The sequence below is a fragment of the Diaporthe amygdali genome (assembly GCF_026229845.1).
Source record: "Diaporthe amygdali strain CAA958 chromosome Unknown NODE_57_length_265687_cov_63_683457, whole genome shotgun sequence".
Lineage (NCBI taxonomy): Eukaryota > Fungi > Ascomycota > Sordariomycetes > Diaporthales > Diaporthaceae > Diaporthe > Diaporthe amygdali.
The window spans coordinates 31,946-51,788 of NW_026517077.1; the positions used below are offsets into that span (position 1 = coordinate 31,946).

At 50.7% G+C, this 19,843-nt stretch overlaps 7 protein-coding genes across 7 annotated transcripts; 4 read left to right on the forward strand and 3 right to left on the reverse strand.

The window, feature by feature from the left end:
- Positions 1–263: 263 nt before the first annotated feature.
- J7T55_009426 (uncharacterized protein) lies at positions 264–2,434 on the forward strand (the record flags this gene model as incomplete). Its single annotated transcript, XM_053135605.1, has 5 exons — positions 264–449; positions 500–1,467; positions 1,529–1,701; positions 1,833–2,033; positions 2,094–2,434. 5 exons carry the CDS (start codon positions 264–266, stop codon positions 2,432–2,434), a joined length of 1,869 nt encoding a protein of 622 aa, XP_052986686.1.
- Positions 2,435–3,444: 1,010 nt separating this feature from the next.
- J7T55_009427 (uncharacterized protein) lies at positions 3,445–3,696 on the reverse strand (the record flags this gene model as incomplete). The annotated part of the gene is made up of 1 exon (XM_053135606.1): positions 3,445–3,696. The coding sequence occupies one exon, from the start codon at positions 3,694–3,696 to the stop codon at positions 3,445–3,447; it is 252 nt and encodes an 83-aa protein (XP_052986687.1).
- A 257-nt stretch (positions 3,697–3,953) lies between these two features.
- On the forward strand, positions 3,954–5,260 carry J7T55_009428 (uncharacterized protein; the record flags this gene model as incomplete). The annotated part of the gene is made up of 2 exons (XM_053135607.1): positions 3,954–4,495; positions 4,675–5,260. The coding sequence occupies 2 exons, from the start codon at positions 3,954–3,956 to the stop codon at positions 5,258–5,260; spliced, it is 1,128 nt and encodes a 375-aa protein (XP_052986688.1).
- A 3,542-nt stretch (positions 5,261–8,802) lies between these two features.
- Positions 8,803–9,551, forward strand: J7T55_009429 (uncharacterized protein; the record flags this gene model as incomplete). Its single annotated transcript, XM_053135608.1, has 3 exons — positions 8,803–9,020; positions 9,089–9,245; positions 9,300–9,551. The coding sequence occupies 3 exons, from the start codon at positions 8,803–8,805 to the stop codon at positions 9,549–9,551; spliced, it is 627 nt and encodes a 208-aa protein (XP_052986689.1).
- A 246-nt stretch (positions 9,552–9,797) lies between these two features.
- Positions 9,798–11,425, reverse strand: J7T55_009430 (uncharacterized protein; the record flags this gene model as incomplete). The annotated part of the gene is made up of 2 exons (XM_053135609.1): positions 9,798–11,089; positions 11,221–11,425. 2 exons carry the CDS (start codon positions 11,423–11,425, stop codon positions 9,798–9,800), a joined length of 1,497 nt encoding a protein of 498 aa, XP_052986690.1.
- Positions 11,426–13,695: 2,270 nt separating this feature from the next.
- On the reverse strand, positions 13,696–14,953 carry J7T55_009431 (methyltransferase; the record flags this gene model as incomplete). Its single annotated transcript, XM_053135610.1, has 4 exons — positions 13,696–13,890; positions 14,004–14,047; positions 14,128–14,806; positions 14,933–14,953. The coding sequence occupies 4 exons, from the start codon at positions 14,951–14,953 to the stop codon at positions 13,696–13,698; spliced, it is 939 nt and encodes a 312-aa protein (XP_052986691.1).
- A 1,055-nt stretch (positions 14,954–16,008) lies between these two features.
- On the forward strand, positions 16,009–17,124 carry J7T55_009432 (uncharacterized protein; the record flags this gene model as incomplete). Its single annotated transcript, XM_053135611.1, has 1 exon — positions 16,009–17,124. One exon carries the CDS (start codon positions 16,009–16,011, stop codon positions 17,122–17,124), a length of 1,116 nt encoding a protein of 371 aa, XP_052986692.1.
- Between the last annotated feature and the right edge of the window lie 2,719 nt (positions 17,125–19,843).

Consider the following 19,843-nt stretch of genomic DNA (forward strand, 5'->3'; position numbering starts at 1 on the left):
TCTCCGAGACATGGATTCCTGAAACTCGGCCCTTCCAGGAAGGCTACATCGACGTTCGGCGGAATAATTTTTCTTGGTCAGGAACCCAATCACTCGTTATGTTATCCACTCTTGGAAAGCCATTAACTGCTGACCTTGGGTTTCCGGGCTGTTGATCGCATTTGTAACCCTACGTAGAAGGTTTCCTGCCAGAGCAGAGGGCGACATTGGACTTGGGTATAAATATCCAAGGCAATTTTCTGGGAAAACCACAGTAGAGCGAAATGATTTTCGACACGGCTTTTCCATGTCAGATCCCCTTTGACAGCTGCTCAATTCACGCTGTGGCATCAATTCTCTCAACAACCCTCAGCGTCTTCTGTTCCCCTATTCCAACATCAATTTTGTCAAAGGCACAAAAGATTGATATCATCAATTTGACCCAGAATAATCGTGGCCTCGTCCACGCGGTACGGCATAGTCCACTTCCACTGTGACGATTCTGGAAATGTCAATTCAGGGTCAAAAGCAAGAGGGCGGGGAAAACGCTCTCGGCCCATTGGGTCTGAACATCAGCGGCAACGACTTCTCTCAAAAGCCCTCCAGTGATAAAGAGGATAATCACAGGGCTGTCGAGCCTCAATACGTGGAGGGCTTCAAGCTCTTCCTTATCATGCTCTCCATCAACATGGCCGCTCTTCTCACCGCACTAGAAATAGGCATCATTTCTACTGCGATTCCGCAGATCACCGACGAATTTCATTCTCTGAGTGATGTAGGATGGTATGGATCTGCGACATTCTTCATTGTTGCCGCGACCTCGGCGTCATGGGGAAAGTCGTACAAGTACTGTAACGCCAAGTGGGTATTTCTGAGTTCGTTGGCATTTATCATGATCGGAAGCATTCCTGCCGCTGCGGCTCCAAACAGCAGGTCCATCATCCTCGGCCGGGCAATCCAAGGTCTAGGAATCGCTGGTTCTATGAATGGCTCAATCATTGTCATCAACTTTGTTTCTCACCCCAGTCAACACCCTCTGCTCATCGGCATTTGGACAGGCGTCTTTATGGTTTCAACCATCCTTGGGCCTATCATCGGCGGAGCTTTCACGAGCGGAGCCAGCTGGCGATGGTGCTTTTGGATCAACTTGCCGCTGGGGTTTCCTATCATCACTCTACTGGTGTTGCTCCTACATATACCGGAACATATTAAGCCAGCTCCAGGGACATGGAAAGAAATCTTAATGCAGCTGGATTTTCCAGGCTTGTTCGCCTTGCTGGCATCACTCGTGTGCCTCACATTGGCCATGGAATGGGGCGGCCAGACCAAAGCATGGAGTGACGGCCCGGTCATCGCAACTTTGATAATGTCCATTGTTTTGTTCATGGGCTTCGTTTCAATTGAACATTTCCAAAATTCACGAGCTATGATTCCTTTGAGATTGCTCAAGCCACGCATTGCATGGGTTAATGCTTTGTACAATTTTATGTAAGTTCATTTATAACACTCTGTTTCCTACCGATTGGCTGATTCATAACTCTGTGTATAGCTCCAACTCTGCATTCTACCAGGTCATGTTCTACCTTCCAATATATTTCCAATCGATTAAAGGCCAGTCCGCCATCATGAGTGGTGTCTATACGCTGCCATATTTGGCGTTCTTTGCTCTGGGCGCCGTGTGCAGTGGTACATTGATTGGGTATACGAGATATCTAATGCCCTGTGAGTGAGACCTTTTGCTACACCATATACTGCTTTACGGAACCTTCCTTCATTTGCGCCAAAACTCTCCTGGCCGGATGTTCCAATCATATCACTTCAGACTCTGTACCAAAGTTCTAACAGATAAAAAGACCAACTTGTCAGCACGCTCCTAATGACTGCTGGAATGACTATATTATACATGTTTGATGTCGAAACTCCGAAAGCTTGGTACGTTGGTGCTCAAGTCCTCTTCGGCTTTGGCGTTGGCTTCGGGAACCAAGTTCCCGTTACCGCAGTACAGGGCTTATCAAAACCTGAGGATGTGCCCAGCTCTACAGCTCTTATGTTCAGTAAGTACATCTTGTTTCTGATACCTCTAAGTTGAGAAGGCTGACCAGGTGGCCAAACAGCATGCCAATCTAGTGCCGGGGCTGTCTTTATTGTTGTGGCTCAGGCTATCTTCGCAAACCGCCTGCTACATACCATTGCGACCACGGCTCCAAATCTAGACCCTGCAATTGTTCTAGGCATAGGAGCGTCCGAAATACGTAATGTCTTCAACGCTGCGGATTTGGACCATGTTATGAACGCGTACATGGTTGGAATTAGGGATGTGTTCGTCTGCTCTCTGGCCGGTGCAACTTTGTCTGTTCTTATCAGCTTGTTGATACCTTTGAAAAGACTGCCGGATCACATTAATGGAACGGGGATGCTTGCCGATCTGGAATCGAGAGAAACTGAAGTCCGTTGACTTCAGCAGAGACATAATTTGAGACTGGGAGTGTCACAATCAAGACACAATACGCTGCATGTTTTACTTACTGATGCGGATTTAGATCAGGTACTTCCCGGCCTCCAAACCGATAGCCTGTTCAACACTGTCGCGGCCCATCACAATGAATGTCATATTAGGGTCATTTGAAGGATTTTCGTTCACTGTTAGCCCGGCCAGTTTTGTCAAAGCTTTACTATGGTACGATGAGAACGTAGAGCGACTCCTAATAGTATTGGTCTTGTTAACAATGGTTGCAACTGCTTCCTGGTAGTCACGGACAATGTACGCCTCTTGTATTGGACTTAAAGAAGACCCTGTTTTGGACTTTTCAAAAAATAGCATGTACATTTGTTCAGGCTACGTTCTATGGCCAGCGGCCGCTTGAGACTTCCGTCTCCTTCAAATTATCCCTGACAAGATAGGAAACTCGGTTTCACTCGGCTTGCAGTTTCTAGGGGTCTCTGATCCAAATTGCAATTATAGCGAGGTCTGGTGTGTGTATGTGTGAGTATATCTCTATCGATACAACTTCGACAGAAAGCAGCAAGATAACCTCTGACAAACTCCCCATAAAAGCAGTTGTATGCAGCTCTCCATCTAGTCCGGCGAGTGTTTCGGTCAACAACGCTAAGAGTACGGGGTTAGAAAGAACAAGAGGCGCGTACTTATGTGCGTCCAGCCGCTGAAATCAAGAGCGATATTAGATACAGGCATAGCAGCTTCACAGAGAAGCTTCCAGAATCAAGACGAATCTGTGACATCTTATAGCCATCGATCAGCATTATCAATATTCGGTCAGAAATGGCCGCTCAAAAAATAGCTCATCCCTTGGAAGAGGAATACTTCTTAATCAATTCGGTATACAAGTGACGAGATATGACTCAATCCAGATTGATTTGGGCGTATTCAGGAGAGTCGTTGAAATTTCTCTACCTATGCAAGTATAAGTGAGGCCGCTCTCGACGGGTTCATCCAGCTGCTCTATTTTAGAATACGGCAACTTGATGGATCTCCGGACTCAAGGAGGTCGGGAAGAACCCGGGATATTCCAGAATCTTGTCCTTCGCGTCGCTGGCTTCAGGTTGAAGAACAGAGTCGCGGCCTGGGGCATCGCCTTGGAGGAGAGCGCCACCGCCCTTGGATCGGGTCTTGATTTGTGAAGAGGATTTTTGTTGGACGCAGGCGTGCGGCGGGAGTTCAGACCATTCAAGCCAGTCTTCAAGCGGCCGTGAGGCCATTGGTTGAATGAAGTGTGGTAGGAGGTGGGGTATAATCAGTATGTACAGGGTGTTCCTTTAGCGAAGGCGATCACTGAGTGGGTCCGTTTCCTCTTCTTTTACCATGAAATGATCATACAGGTAATGCAATGCCATACCACCGAATGAGTGCGAAGTGTTCCGCCAGGCTGCCATCCCGGGGACACTAGCAGTCTATTATAGTCCACGCCCTCTTTCCATCTCCTTTTTCCCCTCTCAATTCATTCGTCTCTTGCAAAATGGATTCCCTTGAAGCTTTCGAACGTGGCCGGGATCTTACTCTCGAGGCTCATAATCGCGGCTCGCCTATCAACCCTTTCAAGGCGGAGATCATTCCACTGAGGATGGATTCATCAATTCCTCAGGTCTGGCAGGGTTTCAATCGCTCAGCAGTCTTTTTCTTGAACGAGCAGATTGTCCTCAAGGCGCAAAAGCAATATCATATCCCGAGCGTCTCGTTGCCGGGAGATCGCATACTTCTGGAACTCGGGCTCGCCAACTTTACGGGTACACAGCTTGAACGAGAGGCCTTTGGCATGTTGCAAATTTCGCCACACCCTAATCTGGTTCGTTGCCTCGATTCTCATGTGGTCGAGGATCCAGGTCTCCTAGACGGTATTCTGTTGTTTGAGAGACTTGAGCCATTGAGTACAGCCCTAGCTGAGTCTGATGTGACTCGCCAACATCGCTGGGCTATCGAGCTCGCTTCGGCTTTTTCGCACCTCGAATTACTAGGGATCATACCCACAAAAGCATGTGTCCGTGACCTCGGGCTTGATGAGTACGTATAACGAGCTTTGATATTGTATAATATTACACCTTGCCATTCCAACCCAGCACCTTGCTTTCCCATGCCTTGTGAAGCATTCACCCATCACACTGCGCCTCGGTTCCAAGCCTCTGTCTAAACAGTAGCTCTAATCCAAATTCAAATTTTGAAATGCTAACCTAGGGTCGTAGAGATGGGCGGCTCAAGCTGGTCGGATTCGGCGCATCGCCACGCCGTTCTTATCCGGGAGCCGCGGAACGAGGAGAGACGGCCAAGGCTACTCATCGCGATCCCATGCCCAGCGACGAAATTGTGCGAAAAGATATGGGAAGGGCCCACCAACGCCTCGCGTCCTGCCTGCACTACATCCTCACCGGCGTTGACCCAGATGAAGAAGCTCAGGAAATGGGTCATGCACGTCACGGCCAGACAGATCGGATTCAGTGGCGCGAAAAGGTCCGGCGGGGCGAGTACGCTATTGCCCCTGGCGCGGAGCCAATCGCAGATATCCTCCAGGACGCCTGGACTCTGAGAACCATAACGAGTGTTGAGGCTAGATCCTTCGCAGAGGTAGAACGAAAGATTCGAGATGCCCTAGAGCCCTTCGAAATCGATGATGACCGGCATCTGCAGCTGTCCAACAATATGAATCTCAAACTGATTGGAGAAAGATGTCGTGTATGGCTTGACATGCAAGAGCGAGAGCCGAGGTGGATGGGATCCCGGGAGTATGGACAGGCGGTCAGGGAGGCGACGGCCGACACGATGCTTAAGTAATAGTGTACGCACTACAAGATAGAATTTTGTTTGAGTAGTATCTCGGGATTTCAACTTTCGTCTATCAATGATACTTGGAGATTTCTCATACGTTGTAAAACCAATTAGTTTGCTCGGTCTTGAGGTACAGCTCACAGAAATGGGAAGCTCCATGGCTTGGGACTGGGTCCCGCCCTCGGGCAAACACAGGGAGCTCAAGTCGCTATCCGGTCACTTCCCTACAAGCCCGGCCGCAGTCAAGAACTGATTCTAGTTCTTTAGTTACAGGCAAGAAGTTCCTACTAGAGGTGATGCTACGAGGGTGACGCTAGTCGGGAAGCTGGACTCGTACGCCTATAGAGCAAAACTTGGTGACGCGATCTGCATAAGAAACGGCACGTGCCCATTCCACTCTCTTCTTGCGCAGGATTGGTTTACAGGTGTCTGAAGTACGGGATTCCAAATAGGATCCTTAAGCTAAGGCCACGCTCAGGTTGACTCCAGCTCTATGCATGTCAGATGCCCACTTCCACTTTAGCTCCAGATTCCCAAACTCACTTGCGAAATGATGATTTTACCTTCAGACTATTCTGCCTCTCTCGATCTGTCAAAAGGGGTATTTGAGTGGTGCACGCAAACGAGACTTTGCCCAAAACTATCTCGCTGGTTGTCCACTAAGAGTCCACAAATAGCTGAGGGGTGGTTACTGTCACAGAGTAGCATTTTCGTAAAAAATATTATTCATGTTCAGGAATAGAAGATACGTAGGTTTTTCTCTCGTAACAGCCGAGGCCAACTATATCGATAGTCGCCAGTAATTTGTCGTTGGTCCCAGACCTCTCGAATTGTTTGAATAATAAATGCAAGAAACTGCAACCCACTGCTTGACGGACTTCCCTTGAACCATGTTGAAAGTTCAATCTGCAGTTGGAGGTCTAGGGCTTCGCATAAGCTATAAACCCCGGCCATCCGAAAGCGGCCGTAAAGCCAAGCTGCGATGTGGCATCCGTGGCGCACTTGAACAAGGCGTCCTTGACTTTTCTTACATGGCTTTGGAGTATGGACGCATCGACTTCATGTATCCTTCGATAGAAGTAGATGGAAAGGGCCGTCAAACGGCCCTGATGCATAGCCTCGACAACGCCTGAGTCGGACTACCTGCGACAGCAAAACTAGAAATGATTTTGGTATACCGTAAACGTCACTGTAGAGGGTATTGCTCCACAATCCGGGAGTTTCGAGATATAAGTCGTTCTCACCCTCTTCAAGTGTTTAGGGTCTAGTCATCTGATCAGCCAAAGTGGACTGCCACTTTCCGAGGCGAAACGCGATGCTATCTTCGCCACGAACGTCCACAGCCACATACTTGACCGCTTCGTTGCTCCGAATCTACAAGCACGAATGTACTCTCGTAGAAGAACCTCACGTAGCCATAGCATTGTTTCAGGGGCGTACTCTCGGGATTTCCTCGATTTGATAAGGCCTTTAATACGAGTGAACTTCTCGGCATTTAGAAGGTAGGAGTCGCTGAGTTCCCAGGTTCCAGCAAACTTCTAATATGCTATTATCAGTAGTATTCTCACTTACATTCATACTCCTCACATGGTTGCATAGCGCTTCTCTATAAACATAATTGTATCCTCGAATGGGCCCCGAATGGGCTGGACATAAGCTGCGAGCCTGTTCTGGATCTTTCCCAACACAAGACTCATGTCTCGTGAGACAGGAGCACGTAAAGACAAGGTGCTGTTAACTTTGCGTCTTTTGGCAGAACCACCGGCAATCAAGACAATAGCAAAGCTACCAGGCGTTGAGAATCGTGCGAGGAGACAAGGCAGTACTGGTGGCCGTCTTACAGCTTCGAGTACGAAAGGAACCAGCGAAAACCCATCGTCTCCGACGCACACAAGTGGCCTTTTGACCGAGGATGGCCAATAATGTGAACAGCGCCGGACGCGCGAGAGAATTAATCGATATTCCTTTCCGTTCTCTCAATATTACCATAGCTGGCCCAATCTGACTGTGTTGCGATACTTTTAACAACACTGCTTACCTAACTTCATACGAGGACGAGAGATGTGTGCGGACAAGGTATGATCAGCCCAGGAGAAGCCATGGGATTGCAAAACTTGAACGATCAAGGAAGGCTGCAAGCCTCTGCGCCGATGCTTAAGCTCTGTCGAGTTGGTACCTCAGAGTGACTGCAAAGCATTGCAGTAGTATCGCAGCAAACTTACCATGATGCCTTGCCCGTCATTCCGTCACATGTTCTCGCAAGATGTGCCCGACAGCGCTTTCTCTCATCGCAGCTCTCGGCAAGTCACACTTTCTGACCTTTTGCGCCTAATTTACGGGCAAATAACTGGTTACGCTGAGAGTATACACTTCGATCTGCCCACGACCATTGAGCCAGAATGCTCAAATTGCCTCGTGCGGGACTCGCCGAATTCCTATCAGAAGTGACTGAGAGCACCGTGCTAGATACAGCAGTCTTCGAAACTATTTGTCTCCTTGATATATAGTGTCATCTACTACCTTCCTAGAATCTAACATCTTCCGTAGCCAAGTTAGCTAGCTATGCATCTGTTGTACATTTGGTGTGTGAGAAACGATAAGGAGGTACAAACCTCGGCCTAGCTATATCACTGAGACTACCATATGAACTTATCGGAGACATGGGATCATGTGGTGTAGTATGGGGAGCTGAGCCAGGGCGCCTGTACTACGTGTAGCTCAAGTTAGACAAGTGCTGGGCTCGTGCTTTGCACTATCACTTCATGTAGATAGGCCGGCTGCTGCCGTGCTTGTTTAGTCATTCGTTATCGGTGATCCTATGGTTGCACTGCCGGCATACCTGAGGTCTGTTAAGCAAAAGGCGGGTTTTGGTCCGGAAGAGGAAGCTCGAAGTCCATTCTGGGTCCCATCCCATATCTGTGATTGTGATCTACTGCCGAGCAGTATAACCTTGGATTCAAGCTTAACCTCTCGGCTCCGACCCTGACCCGCTGAGGCTTGACCAGCTTCCCATGTTGGGATAGGTCGTGCCCCAACCGCGTCACGGCATTGGCTTGTTTCACATTTTGTTCATCCGGTTCTGGTAGCACTGCATCGGTGTCAAAGTCTTGGCGAACGCGCGAGCGAGAAACATCACTGGACAGGCCGGAGATGCCAAGGCTGACGATGTCCACCTGGGATATCGAAGGTCAAGACGAGACACCGAGCTCAGCTCTGCCGGAGCGCGTGCTTATCTTCGTTGGCTGTCGGCGCGAGGATGCGGTGCCGACTTGACTCGAGGTGGAGTCGCAAGCGAGATGACTTCCATCCAACGCGGGCGCGCGGAGTGCGTTGAAGTGTATCTAACCACTGGGACTGACTGTATGAGTAGTCGACGGCTTTATAATTGAATCAACATATACATATATATATCTATATCTTCATGGCCACCGTCCAGCGCTCGATCCAAGGGCTGGGTGTCTTCACGCAACAGTTTTCTGGATCTTGACAACTCCCACTAAGCCTCTTACCTGCTGGCAAAGGATAGTGAAAGGCCTGCTGTCATCACCATGAAGACCTCGGCTTCCCTCCTCACCGGCCTCGTTGGCCTCGTGGCCTTCGTCGCGGCAGCGCCGGCCCCGATGCCAACACCACCAGGCATCCCCACGGCATCCACGGCCAAAACCCAGCTGGCATCTCTGACGGTTGCCACGCAGACCGACGATGGTAACTACGAAAGGGACTTGTTTCCAACGTGGGACACGATAGAGGGCACGTGCAACACTCGGTATGTCCTTTCCGTCCCTACCCGTCTGCGGGCCGATCAAAGCTGATATTGTCTCTTCTGTGCCCCAGCGAGTATGTCCTGAAGCGTGACGGCACCAGTGTTGTGGTCAACTCAGCATGCACCGCTACATCTGGGTCCTGGCTCAGCCCGTACGACGGTGCAACATGGACAGCCGCTAGTGACGTGGACATCGACCATATGGTCCCGTTGAAGAATGCCTGGATCGTAAGTGCCCCACCTGTAACCTTGCCATCAATGGCCTAGTTAACAAGAATGCAGTCTGGTGCCAATGCCTGGACTACTGCCCAGCGGGAGTCCTTTGCCAACGATGTGACCCGACCTCAGCTTTGGGCCGTCACGGATAATGTGAATCAGTCCAAGGGAGACAAGAACCCCGCCGACTGGAAGCCGCCCCTGTCCAGCTTCTACTGTGTCTACGCGAGAAGCTGGGTCCAGGTCAAGTACTACTACAAGTTGACGATCAGCAGCGCGGAAAAGACAGCGTTGACGAGTATGCTCAACACCTGCTAAGCGTACGAAGGCCCAGTTTGGTTCATGCTTGTAGTTGGGCGGTTTGGTGAAAAAGAAAGGATTGGCGAATCATGTGTATTCATTTCTTCACAGGATCGCAATTTCTTCAATACGATGGGGCTAGCTATCCCGATTTCGAGTAAAATTGTATCACATGTGGTGTGAATCAATTGGTATCATTTCTGCATTTTTCTCATCACTTTGACCATATCAAGTACCATTATGACACAGGTCCTGCTGGCTCGCCTAGACGCTAATTGTCTTGAAGACGCTGAACTCCTGGCCCGTGGCCACCAGGGTGCCGGGTATCTGAGGGTGCCAGTGCAGCTCCTTCGCCTGCTCGTGATAGTGCACAAATAGCAGCTGGGGCGGCACATCATTCACGCCTGCGGTGTCCTTGCTCTCCTCGTCGTCCAGCTCCACGGCAAGGTCCCACAGCGTAACCGTGTTGTCGCCGGCAGCGACGGCCACAATGCTGTCGTCGGTAGGGTGCCACTCCACACTCGTAATCTGCTCCTTATGGTAGTCGAAGCTTGCGACAGGGGTGGGCTTCTCAGTGGCGTTGGGCTTCCACTGACGCAGGTCCCAGACACCCCAGACACCATCGTCGTCTCCGGAGGCCAACAGGTTGGACCTCTGTTTGCTCCAACTCATGACGTTGACATCGGTCTTGCTGATTTGCATAGTGATCATGGCCTGCCGGCTCTTGCTCCTGACATCCCATATGCGGATGGAGCCGTCAGACGATGCCGAGGCAAATACCTTGTCCTCGCTCGGACTCCATTGAATTTCCTCCACGCTGCCGGTATGTCCAGTAAAAGGTCTTGTATCTGTGACCCAGCCACCTCCATCCGTACGAGTTGTTACATATATAACACCATCGTTATCACCGGTCGCAAGCTTTCCCGCCGGAGATAAGGGCGACCAGTCGACAGCATAGCCCTCTGACTTGTGAGCGCGGATCGTAGAGAGGGGTTTGTTCTGCTTGTCGGAAATGGTTGTCCCAGGGGTATCAAAAGTCGCGAGATGCGGTGTGATGTCGTGAATATAAACGTTGGAGGACTCGGTCATGGTAGCGACGAGGGTTGTTGGAGGTTTGGAGGGGTCGGAGTTGGGAGTCTGGTGGGCCCGTATCCGGTTCGTTGTCGAGGAGAGGGGGATGCTCTTAGACTCTAGAATGGGGTCGGCGTCCTCGTCGTCGTCGTCGTCTTCGTCGTCATCACTGTCCTCGCCTTGCTTGTCCATCTTGCTCAAGCCGGCGAACTTCATCACCATAAGCGCGTTCTCGTTGGCACGTTGGCCTTCAGCCTGCGTGCCCGAGACAGTGTACATAGTGGCAGGATAGACCTTGCGGTTGTCGCCGAGGGAGTCGCGAATGATGTCGAAAGAGAGGCAGGGCCACGGGGTAGAGAGGTTGTGGAGCATGTGGTAAGTGCTTGGGTCCGGAGCAAGAGTTTGGCCTGGCTCGAGTTTTGTGCGGCCGACGATGAACGTGCCTGGGCCCGTGGTGGTGCTGTCGACATCCATTTCACCTGCAGCTACTCATTCGGACTATCATTAGCCATGCTGGCCCCAAAGTTTTGTTTTCTCGTCTTGCCTCGCCCCATCGTAGCCTCTCTCGACGTGCTTCCTCCGCGATGGGATGGTTGGGGCGATCCGATCAACCTACCTGCTTTCTCCTCGGCTTCCCTCTCAGCGTCTGGCCTGCCATCGACACCTGCCTCAAAGATCTCGTCCTCGCTCTCAAATTCATCTTCGAACTCGTCCTCGAACTCGCCCATCCCGTCTTCGACCTTGTCGTCGATGTCCATTGCGTCAGGGCGATGGCCGCCCTTCAGAGGGCCATGATCGTGGTCTCCCGCACGCTTGGACATAGCGTATGTGCCTCAATCGTATCCAGATATAAGGACACTGATATTGAATTGGTAGGAGTTAAGTGGAAGTCAAGTGCAGGTGCAGCGGCTTGTAGTTGAGGTGAGGTGGAATCGGGCTAGGCGAGTGAGGCGACCGAGGTGACGGATTGGTGCAGCTCTTGGCCTTGAACCCCAAAAAAAAAAAAAAAATAGAAGAATTTTGGGCGGCGATAAGATAAGCCTCGATAAGATAAGTCGCATGGGCGCTGCAGCACTCGATCCCATCAGCCAAACCAGTGAGTGAGTGCGTGCATCCATCTCCTTTTCATCTCGTCACTTTCAATGTTTAGTTGCAAGCCGTCATCCTCCTATGTGTAATGATCCATGCCGTCCCTTTGCTGCACGAGCAAGTTGTTTGTTTACCCACTTACTCTTGTCATAGTGGCATGACATATTCATCGTCACTTTCACCGTCTTAGCACCCGCTTGGGAAGCACACAAGTGCAACTGAGCCTCACAGAGGTCAAGACCTTGATAGGTGCACAACCTTGTATCACTGCCCATCGTATCCCTCTGTGCCAGTCGTGGAGGCACGGGCTGCCGATAACACCTATTCGACCGATCTGGAGTGTAATGAGAAAAGAACTATATGGCAGAGGCTCGTAACCATTAAAAGTCTACACTCGTCGACTTACTGCATACATGTAGGGACGTTTGACGAAACCAACCCAAGTTCGAGGGCTGGTCTGGCTCCACATTTCACGATACATCTGGTAAACTCCTGCGTGCAGTATACCTCCCTCTAATTGGACATGCAGCCACAAGACACCTGCGCAGTAAATAACGCGCCATGTTGTCCAATTTCGTACAACAAATGGTCCGAGTCTATAGATGGGTGCTCGGTCGACAGCATGCTAACCATACCTGTGCACGCCATCCCTCTCGGCTCCCAATGTTTTGTCTCAAGATCCGAGGTTCCGTTCCGCCCGAGACTCAGTTGGGGTGCGCCGCCTCAATACTGCACCGTAGGACACCACTTTGTGCTACTCGTGACGTTGAGTGAGCTTTATCGGTCCCGATTCAGGTCTAACCTACTCTACAGGAGGTATATCGGGATCCACCGCTTTTGACGGCATGGACAGGGCCGAATTCAACGGTGATCTTCAAGCGGTTCCACTGCTTGCCAATGCCCAGGTGTGAATTCGTCGTAAGCTTCAGCTTCATGACACGGTCGGTGGAAATGGGCAGCAGGGACAGACCAAGAAACGAGCCTCAGCAAACCTACTTAACGACACACAGCCCTTACTTCTCGATATGGGCAACCCTGAGCTTTACCTTCCCGCAGATGCAGTCCGAGGAATGGCCCAAGCGCTGGGCGTAGAGACTCGAAATGATAAAAGTGCCGTCTTGCTGAGGGATGTCCCCTGCAGTCTCGCCTCCACGTGTATTGTCTTCGGGTTCAACAATGAAGCGACCAAGATAAATGTACCGCTTGACCTATTGATAGCTCCGGGCGCCAGCGCTGGACAATGTTCGATCCCATCCATCATAGGTCTCGAAAATGGTGTGGACGGTGGGCTGCGTGGACGGGTTGTCTACTTTGCGTCCATTAGCAGTGATTTTGAGACGTTATCACGTCAAGTGAGCTCGAAGACAATTAATAATGCATTTGTATAAATGTATATTTAGACTTCAAAATGAGGCGATTCCACATCACAGATTCGGATGTGTGACTAAAAAGTGTGCTGATGCAGGTGATTGCACACCTCGAGAAGGCCACTTGGCAGTACGTGGACTATGCCACCCTTTTATGCAGTGCGTCGGTGCCCAGGGGATTAACACCGAAGCCTTCCTTAGGATCACACTGCAGGGCTATGTCGAAAAAGTTTCGCGGTAACGGACCAGTGGTTTGCGAGATGGTGTTACCAAGGAAAGCAGCGTTAGAAATTATCTCTACGGGAGTCGTAGATGAATTTTTACAGAATGTCCGACTGGTAAAGATTTGCAGGTAAAGACGGACAGACATGAGCGGGTATGTTCATCATTCACACGGTCTGGGCTCATTCGGCCCATAGCCTGACAACCACCAAGCAGAATAGCCAGGTGGGAGCGGCTGATCGGTGTTTGCACATAGATAGATCAGCGGCAGTATATCAATTCCTGTTGACCACAAGTTCGAAGGGTCCATTTCCCCGGGGCCGGGTTGCGCCTCGCAAACTCAGCTAGGGGTCGAGTCTTTGGACACATCACAGTCGCAGGCATCTGATTCGCTCAGTCTGACCAATCGCGTCTTATGACCCGTAAAAGACCAGACACCTGACCTCTATGCTCTGTCTTCCCTTGGCGTCGCTGGGCGTGTTCGGGTCTATGAATGCTGTGTGTGGCGTGAGAGCTGCAACACCGTGCTGTCCATTCGGCTGTCCCTGGCTTCCCGAGTCAAAGCATTTAATAAACATAGCCTCGTCGGGCGTCATATCTTTCATATACTGTTTGGCACATTGAGTTCAGTCTTTCGTAACGTCCCACAGATGAAAAAGGGGCCAGAGATGGGAGCATAATGTGCTAGACTGGTGTGAAACCAGCGCAAGGAGTATCTTACCCAGAACTTGTGTTTTTCGTTAGGCGCGATCGAGTAAGTCTCGCCTATATTATCCGTGCTTGTTAGCGACCTGGTCCCAACCCGGCCATTTGCGGCTTTTGGGAGAGTCACACTGGTCCCTTACCTCTGACTTCGTATCCCGTGGTATCTTTTGCTTTCTCCGGGTCCGGCAGTATCTCTTTGCCTCTGTCGTCTTTCTCGTCCCCAATACCCCTGTTCCTTGTGGGGTAGAGCAAGTCCACCTTAACCAGGTCCTCCGGTGCAGTTGTTCTCCAGTCAACGACCGCAAGGGGGAAATCACTAGCCGAGTGCCCTATGGGCCTCCAGACATTTATCAGCTGATACCTCCCCTTGAGAAGTTCATCGGCCTCGCCCTCGGGCACGTGGCGCCGGACCCTCGTCTCAGCGGCTTTTGGTGTCTGGTCGACGTGGACCTGTTGGACAGGCTGCCTGGGCGATGTAGGATCATGCTTCCTAATGGTGTGGTCAAAAATGACAACTTTCTTAACGCCTGGTCCGAGTTTTTCCACCAGAAGTTGCTCGACCTCGGCATAGTAGCTTGAGCGCACCTCGCTGTCGTCGGATGCGAAGAAGGCGCCAGGCTGGACTCTGGATGGGTAATTGTATACTGCGAACCCGGAGACATTGACGCCAAACTCTGTGCCGTTGGTAGCCGCCTCGCGGATGTTGGCGACGGACCGCTTCCTCTCTGTGCGCTCGAAGGAGGTGGAGTCGGTATCGACTTTAGCCCATGGCTTGATGAAGGGCTCCTCGGACTGCGTGATGGTGGCGGGATCGATGTACTAGATGCATAATGCTGCCGAGTCAGACCTCTTGATTACAAGAATTGGGCACGACTGGTTGGCGCAAGACGGGGTCTGTTCGGGCGCACTGAAGCTTGTTCGGCGCGAGATGGCATATGTACATACCCGGAATACGCCTGTCGTCATGGTGGAGGATGTTCTGGTGAGACTGTGAGCTCGAGGGTGGCGTTTGAAGATTACAGCTGGTGATGTTCTGAGCGCGTTCAGGGGCAGGCGCATGCTCCGAGTCTGCAAATGCTATCGATTCCGTTTTTCGTCCTGGCGTGACGGTGAATGGAGCAAGAAGTTTTATTCTCCAACCGCCGCCCTGTGAGCTTAGTGGAGGTCCATGCAACAGTCCGCGGTCATCGGTGCCGGATCTGCAGTGCCGAAGTGGGCAATGAGCAATACATTTCTCGTCCACTCACCAACCCCTCTACCCCTCCACCTACGTTCATCGACTAGGGAGTGACGTCGAAGTATTAATAATACAAGTGTCAGCCTGCAGGGCGTCCAGGGCGTAGGGCGGTCTGGCTGACTCGTTGGACATGGCCAGGTGGTCCGCGGCTTTCTCCTAGGGAGAAGACTAGTCAACCCAGCCCCTCAACAACCTCGGCAGAAAGCTTCGTGATTTCAAACACCAGACACCGAGAGCTGAGAAATACACATCCCGGCGTCCACATCGCGAATACTCCAGTCGGCGTTTGTCCACATGTTCGGTCAGGGCTCTCGGGCCGCCCTGTCTCCCGTCTGGTTTTGTCTACTGCACTCAATGCTGCCCACATGGCACCATCACACCATCGCAGCAAGTATGCTGGACCTGGTCAGAGGGCCCTCGACACTGACTGATCAATGCCACCCAGCCAGCGGTCACAAAAGAGACAGCGGGAGTTAGGCAATCGACTAGCGTTTCGGAACCATCATCCTCACTTTCCCTACGCTTCTCCGCCTGTCTGTAGACACACCACCATGCTTAGCAATCACAAACGGTATTGCAAATTATTGAACCTAGGTAGCGCACTTAAATAGAGAAGAATTCGTCTATGGTCTGCGGCTATCTGCCCCTGATAGTCCAGGTTCAGCGCGTCCAACTCGATATCTATTCACTCCCGTCTTTCGAGTATCTCATCCACTTTTATCTATCGTGCTTGCCATCAACAAATTACGTGCAGCCCTTCTCCATCATTGGTAAGGACTGCAAGATGACCAACGAATCCGCGCTATTTAAGCCTCTCAGGGTTGGCCGCTCCGAGCTGCTCAACCGCATCGCTCTGGCGCCCTTGACCCGCTTCCGCGCCGACGACGACAATGTTCCCTTGCAAGACCTTGTACCCGAGTATTACGCTCAACGTGCCTCCGTACCAGGCACCCTGCTCATCACAGAAGCCACGTACATCGCGCCGCAAGCAGCAGGATATCCTCTGGCCCCTGGTATCTGGTCACAGGCACAGATTGACGGCTGGAAAGCCGTCACCAAAGCCGTGCACGAGAAGAAGAGCTTCATCTACATGCAGCTCTGGGCTCTGGGCCGGGCCTCGCATCTCGATGGCCTTAAGAAGGTGGCCGGCCCAGACGCCAAGGTCGTGTCTGCCAGTGATATCCCCTTGGAAGGCGGCGAGAAGCCGACGCCACTGACCGAGGACGAGATCCATTGGTATGTCAAGCAGTATGCCCAAGCAGCCAAGAATGCCATCGAGGCAGGCTTCGATGGCGTCGAGATCCACGGTGCGAATGGTTACCTTGTAGACCAGTTCATCCAGGATGTCTCCAACCAGCGCACCGACCGATGGGGCGGCAGCATCGAGAACAGGGCTCGCTTCGCGCTCGAGATAGTAAAGGCCGTGACGGAGGCTGTGGGCTCTGACAGGACAGCCATCAGGCTGAGTCCATTTTCTGATTTCCAGAGCATGAAAATGGCCGACCCAGAACCTCAGTTTTCGTACCTCGTCAAGGAGCTGAAAAAGTACAACCTCGCATACATTCACCTCGTCGAGTCACGCGTCTCGGGGAGTGCGGACATCGAAGCTACTAAGAAGGTCAACTTCCTGGTCGATATCTGGGATAACCAGAGCCCTGTGCTGCTGGCAGGAGGGTTCAGACCGGCTTCGGCTGTGTCTACGGTGGATGAGGATTTCCCGAACAGGGACGTCATTGTGGTCTTTGGTCGATATTTTATATCCAATCCAGACTTGGTGTTCAGGGTGCGCCGGGGCATCGAGCTTACCGGTTATGATAGAGGCACCTTCTACAACCCTGGAAAACCGGACGGGTACATCACCTATCCATTCAGCAAGGAGTACTTGGAGGCGAAGGCATGAGTAGATTATTTAGAGACATTTGTAAAACATTTAGGTATAGACTAACTTAGAAGCGCATTGATCTGTCAAACTCATGTTCTTTAATCAGTTGTTTCTCAATTCCTTGGCCTGTGCTCCTGCGTGAATCGCTCAACAGCTCGTCGATATCTCTCAGGTACTGTAAGACTTTCTGTTCCCGCCCTGCGCAGAGCGCGCCTTATCAGAAACTTTTCCAGCCATTCGAATGTGTACAACTGTCCAGAAAACTCCACTCAAAACGTCATTGAACAACAATGCTGGCTGCATGACATGTGGTGCGTCTTTAAGGTTACGTCCTGCGAGTCGGTCAGGCGTTGGATGAAGCATCATCCCTGACGCCCAAGATAAGGAACCTCACAGCTCACTCCGATTCGGCAACACACCTTGCGCCTGTTGTTCGTGAGGCAGCAGATGCTGATATCGGAAATTGTTCATGATCAAAACTGAGTGGTTGACAGATTGAAGTAGAGGATTCCAGGGCTGTCACGTAGTCTTCAATCGATGATGTCCTACGTATCACCAACGTCAATCCTGCAAAGTGTTCTCCTTTATATTCCGTACATTACAGCAGTGTGCCAGCATCACTTTCGAAATCATCTCCGGAGTTGAAATTTGAAATTTCGTGCAAATCAGAACCCAGCACAAACACATCTATCGTTAGAACCGGTCAGCCCTCCCTATCGCCCACAATGTCTCGCCTGTACATAACGGCAAGTATGCCACATAAAAACTGGACCGGGCTTGCGCTTCCAACTTTGAGCGTCGAAACGAATGATCACACAGGAGGTGGCATAAACTATTGGGGCCTCCATCCGTCAAGTATTGCTGCTTTGGTAGGGAAGGGGCCCGATGTGAAGAAGGGTGAACGATTTGATCTGAAGTTCAATGTCAATGTGCGCTTTTCCTCCACATCTGCACACGAGCGTATTTACTCAACTCAGGCTTTTGCAGGGATCGCGGAGCTCAGCAGCTCTCGTAGTGAACACGACAAAACATTTGCCGCACGTAGAATGGTCATCAGACGGTGGACTAGGTCAGTTGATGATCACGAGCCCCTACATGAAGAAGTTATGTTGAACGTTGCTAAACCCTTGTTAGGAAAGCTCCCTCTTGCTGGCGCTGCTGCCCTGGCATCTAAATTCGTCTTGGGCAGGGATCAGTCAAGGAAGGATCCTCAGAGGTCGAAGAAACTCTTGAAGAACAGCAGAAGCGATCGAAGACGGGAGATTGAATCTCTTCCACAACCCCTGCGTCAATCTCACAATGTCTCCAGCTCCAACACATCCCGAAGTAGCTCATCAACGGCCGGGAAGAGAAGCCGCGCAAAAGAATACCAGTCCAACCGAGCCTCTCATGTATTGACATCGTCCCAATCCCGACAAAGATCTTACGATAGCTCCTCCGACAACCCTTCTTGCAGGTGGAAGAAACCGATTAGAGATGAGAAAGGTTATGACTCTGGTTATGCGAGTGGGTCAGACCAGACGTATGATTACAATCAAGTACGGAGCGGTCCTCGACGATCAAGTGGAAGGAGAAGCCAAAGGAATTCAAAGAGATAATCAGTTCAGATTTCTTGGAGCATGTATTCATTACATAGATAATAGTTGACGTCGCTGAACTTGAAGCCGGCTGTCTTGTTTTTCAGTCGATATCAGATTAGGTGAAGCATTATGATTATACCACAGACAATCCGTTTCTGCGGGATCATGTAACATTTTGCAGGCTTTATGTCTTCTAATAATTGCTATTCGAGACACCTACCATGGGACAATCGGGTGGGGAGGGTGGATTGAACTATCAACATTGAATACGGGTCTCGCTTTATATCTCCAGGAGGCAAGCTGTTTCAATGAGGACTCTTGCGCATTAAATGTGGGAAGCAGAAATTGATGCATGTAAGAATCATCCACTCAAATCTCGTTGGGTATGGCAATTATGTGCGTTTTTCCAGGAGGTAGACATGCCTGCATGTGCTACAGAGCCGCCCAACGAGCCAAGCCGGATCAAAGGAGTATAGACGTATAAGTAGCTATTTCGATGCTTACGTCTGGGTATTCTCGAACCATCAAAAAAGAATTCGGTGCAAGATCACTCAAACCTTACTTATGTCAACGAGCTGTGTTTCAGACATAGATCGTATCTGCTATTCTATACTCCTTCCCTTTTCAACTGTTTGAAACCATCTGGACTGCTCGAGCTCGACGTCTGATCGACATCTCTTTCCAAGCCTCTGGGAAGCTTTTCTTGAGGGAAGCTGTTTCAAGACTGTGCTCGCAGACCGCCAAGACATTACCCGACTCACACCACAGGGACTACCCCGGACAGGTGCATAATGCATTTTTGGTTATTTAACTCTGTCCCGTCCTGTCCCTCGCCAATTGCTCACAGCCAGACATGTGTGATTACTTTTCATATTTTTAGCCTGAATCATAACATAACAAACCAGGAAAATCATATCCACTACATCAACTACTTTAGAGCATCTTGTCAATTACACCACGCTACACATTACAACCTGGAATTCACACATCTCAGGTATGGGCCCGCGAATAAGCAATAGCTGTTTGCTACAAACACATTTGTTGAGTTACGATAGCAAACAAATATCAGCCCAGGCAGTAAATTGATAATAGTCCACCGCAAGCACACAGGGTCAAACAATGTCGTCCTTATCATTGATTCTGCAGAAGTTCCAGCA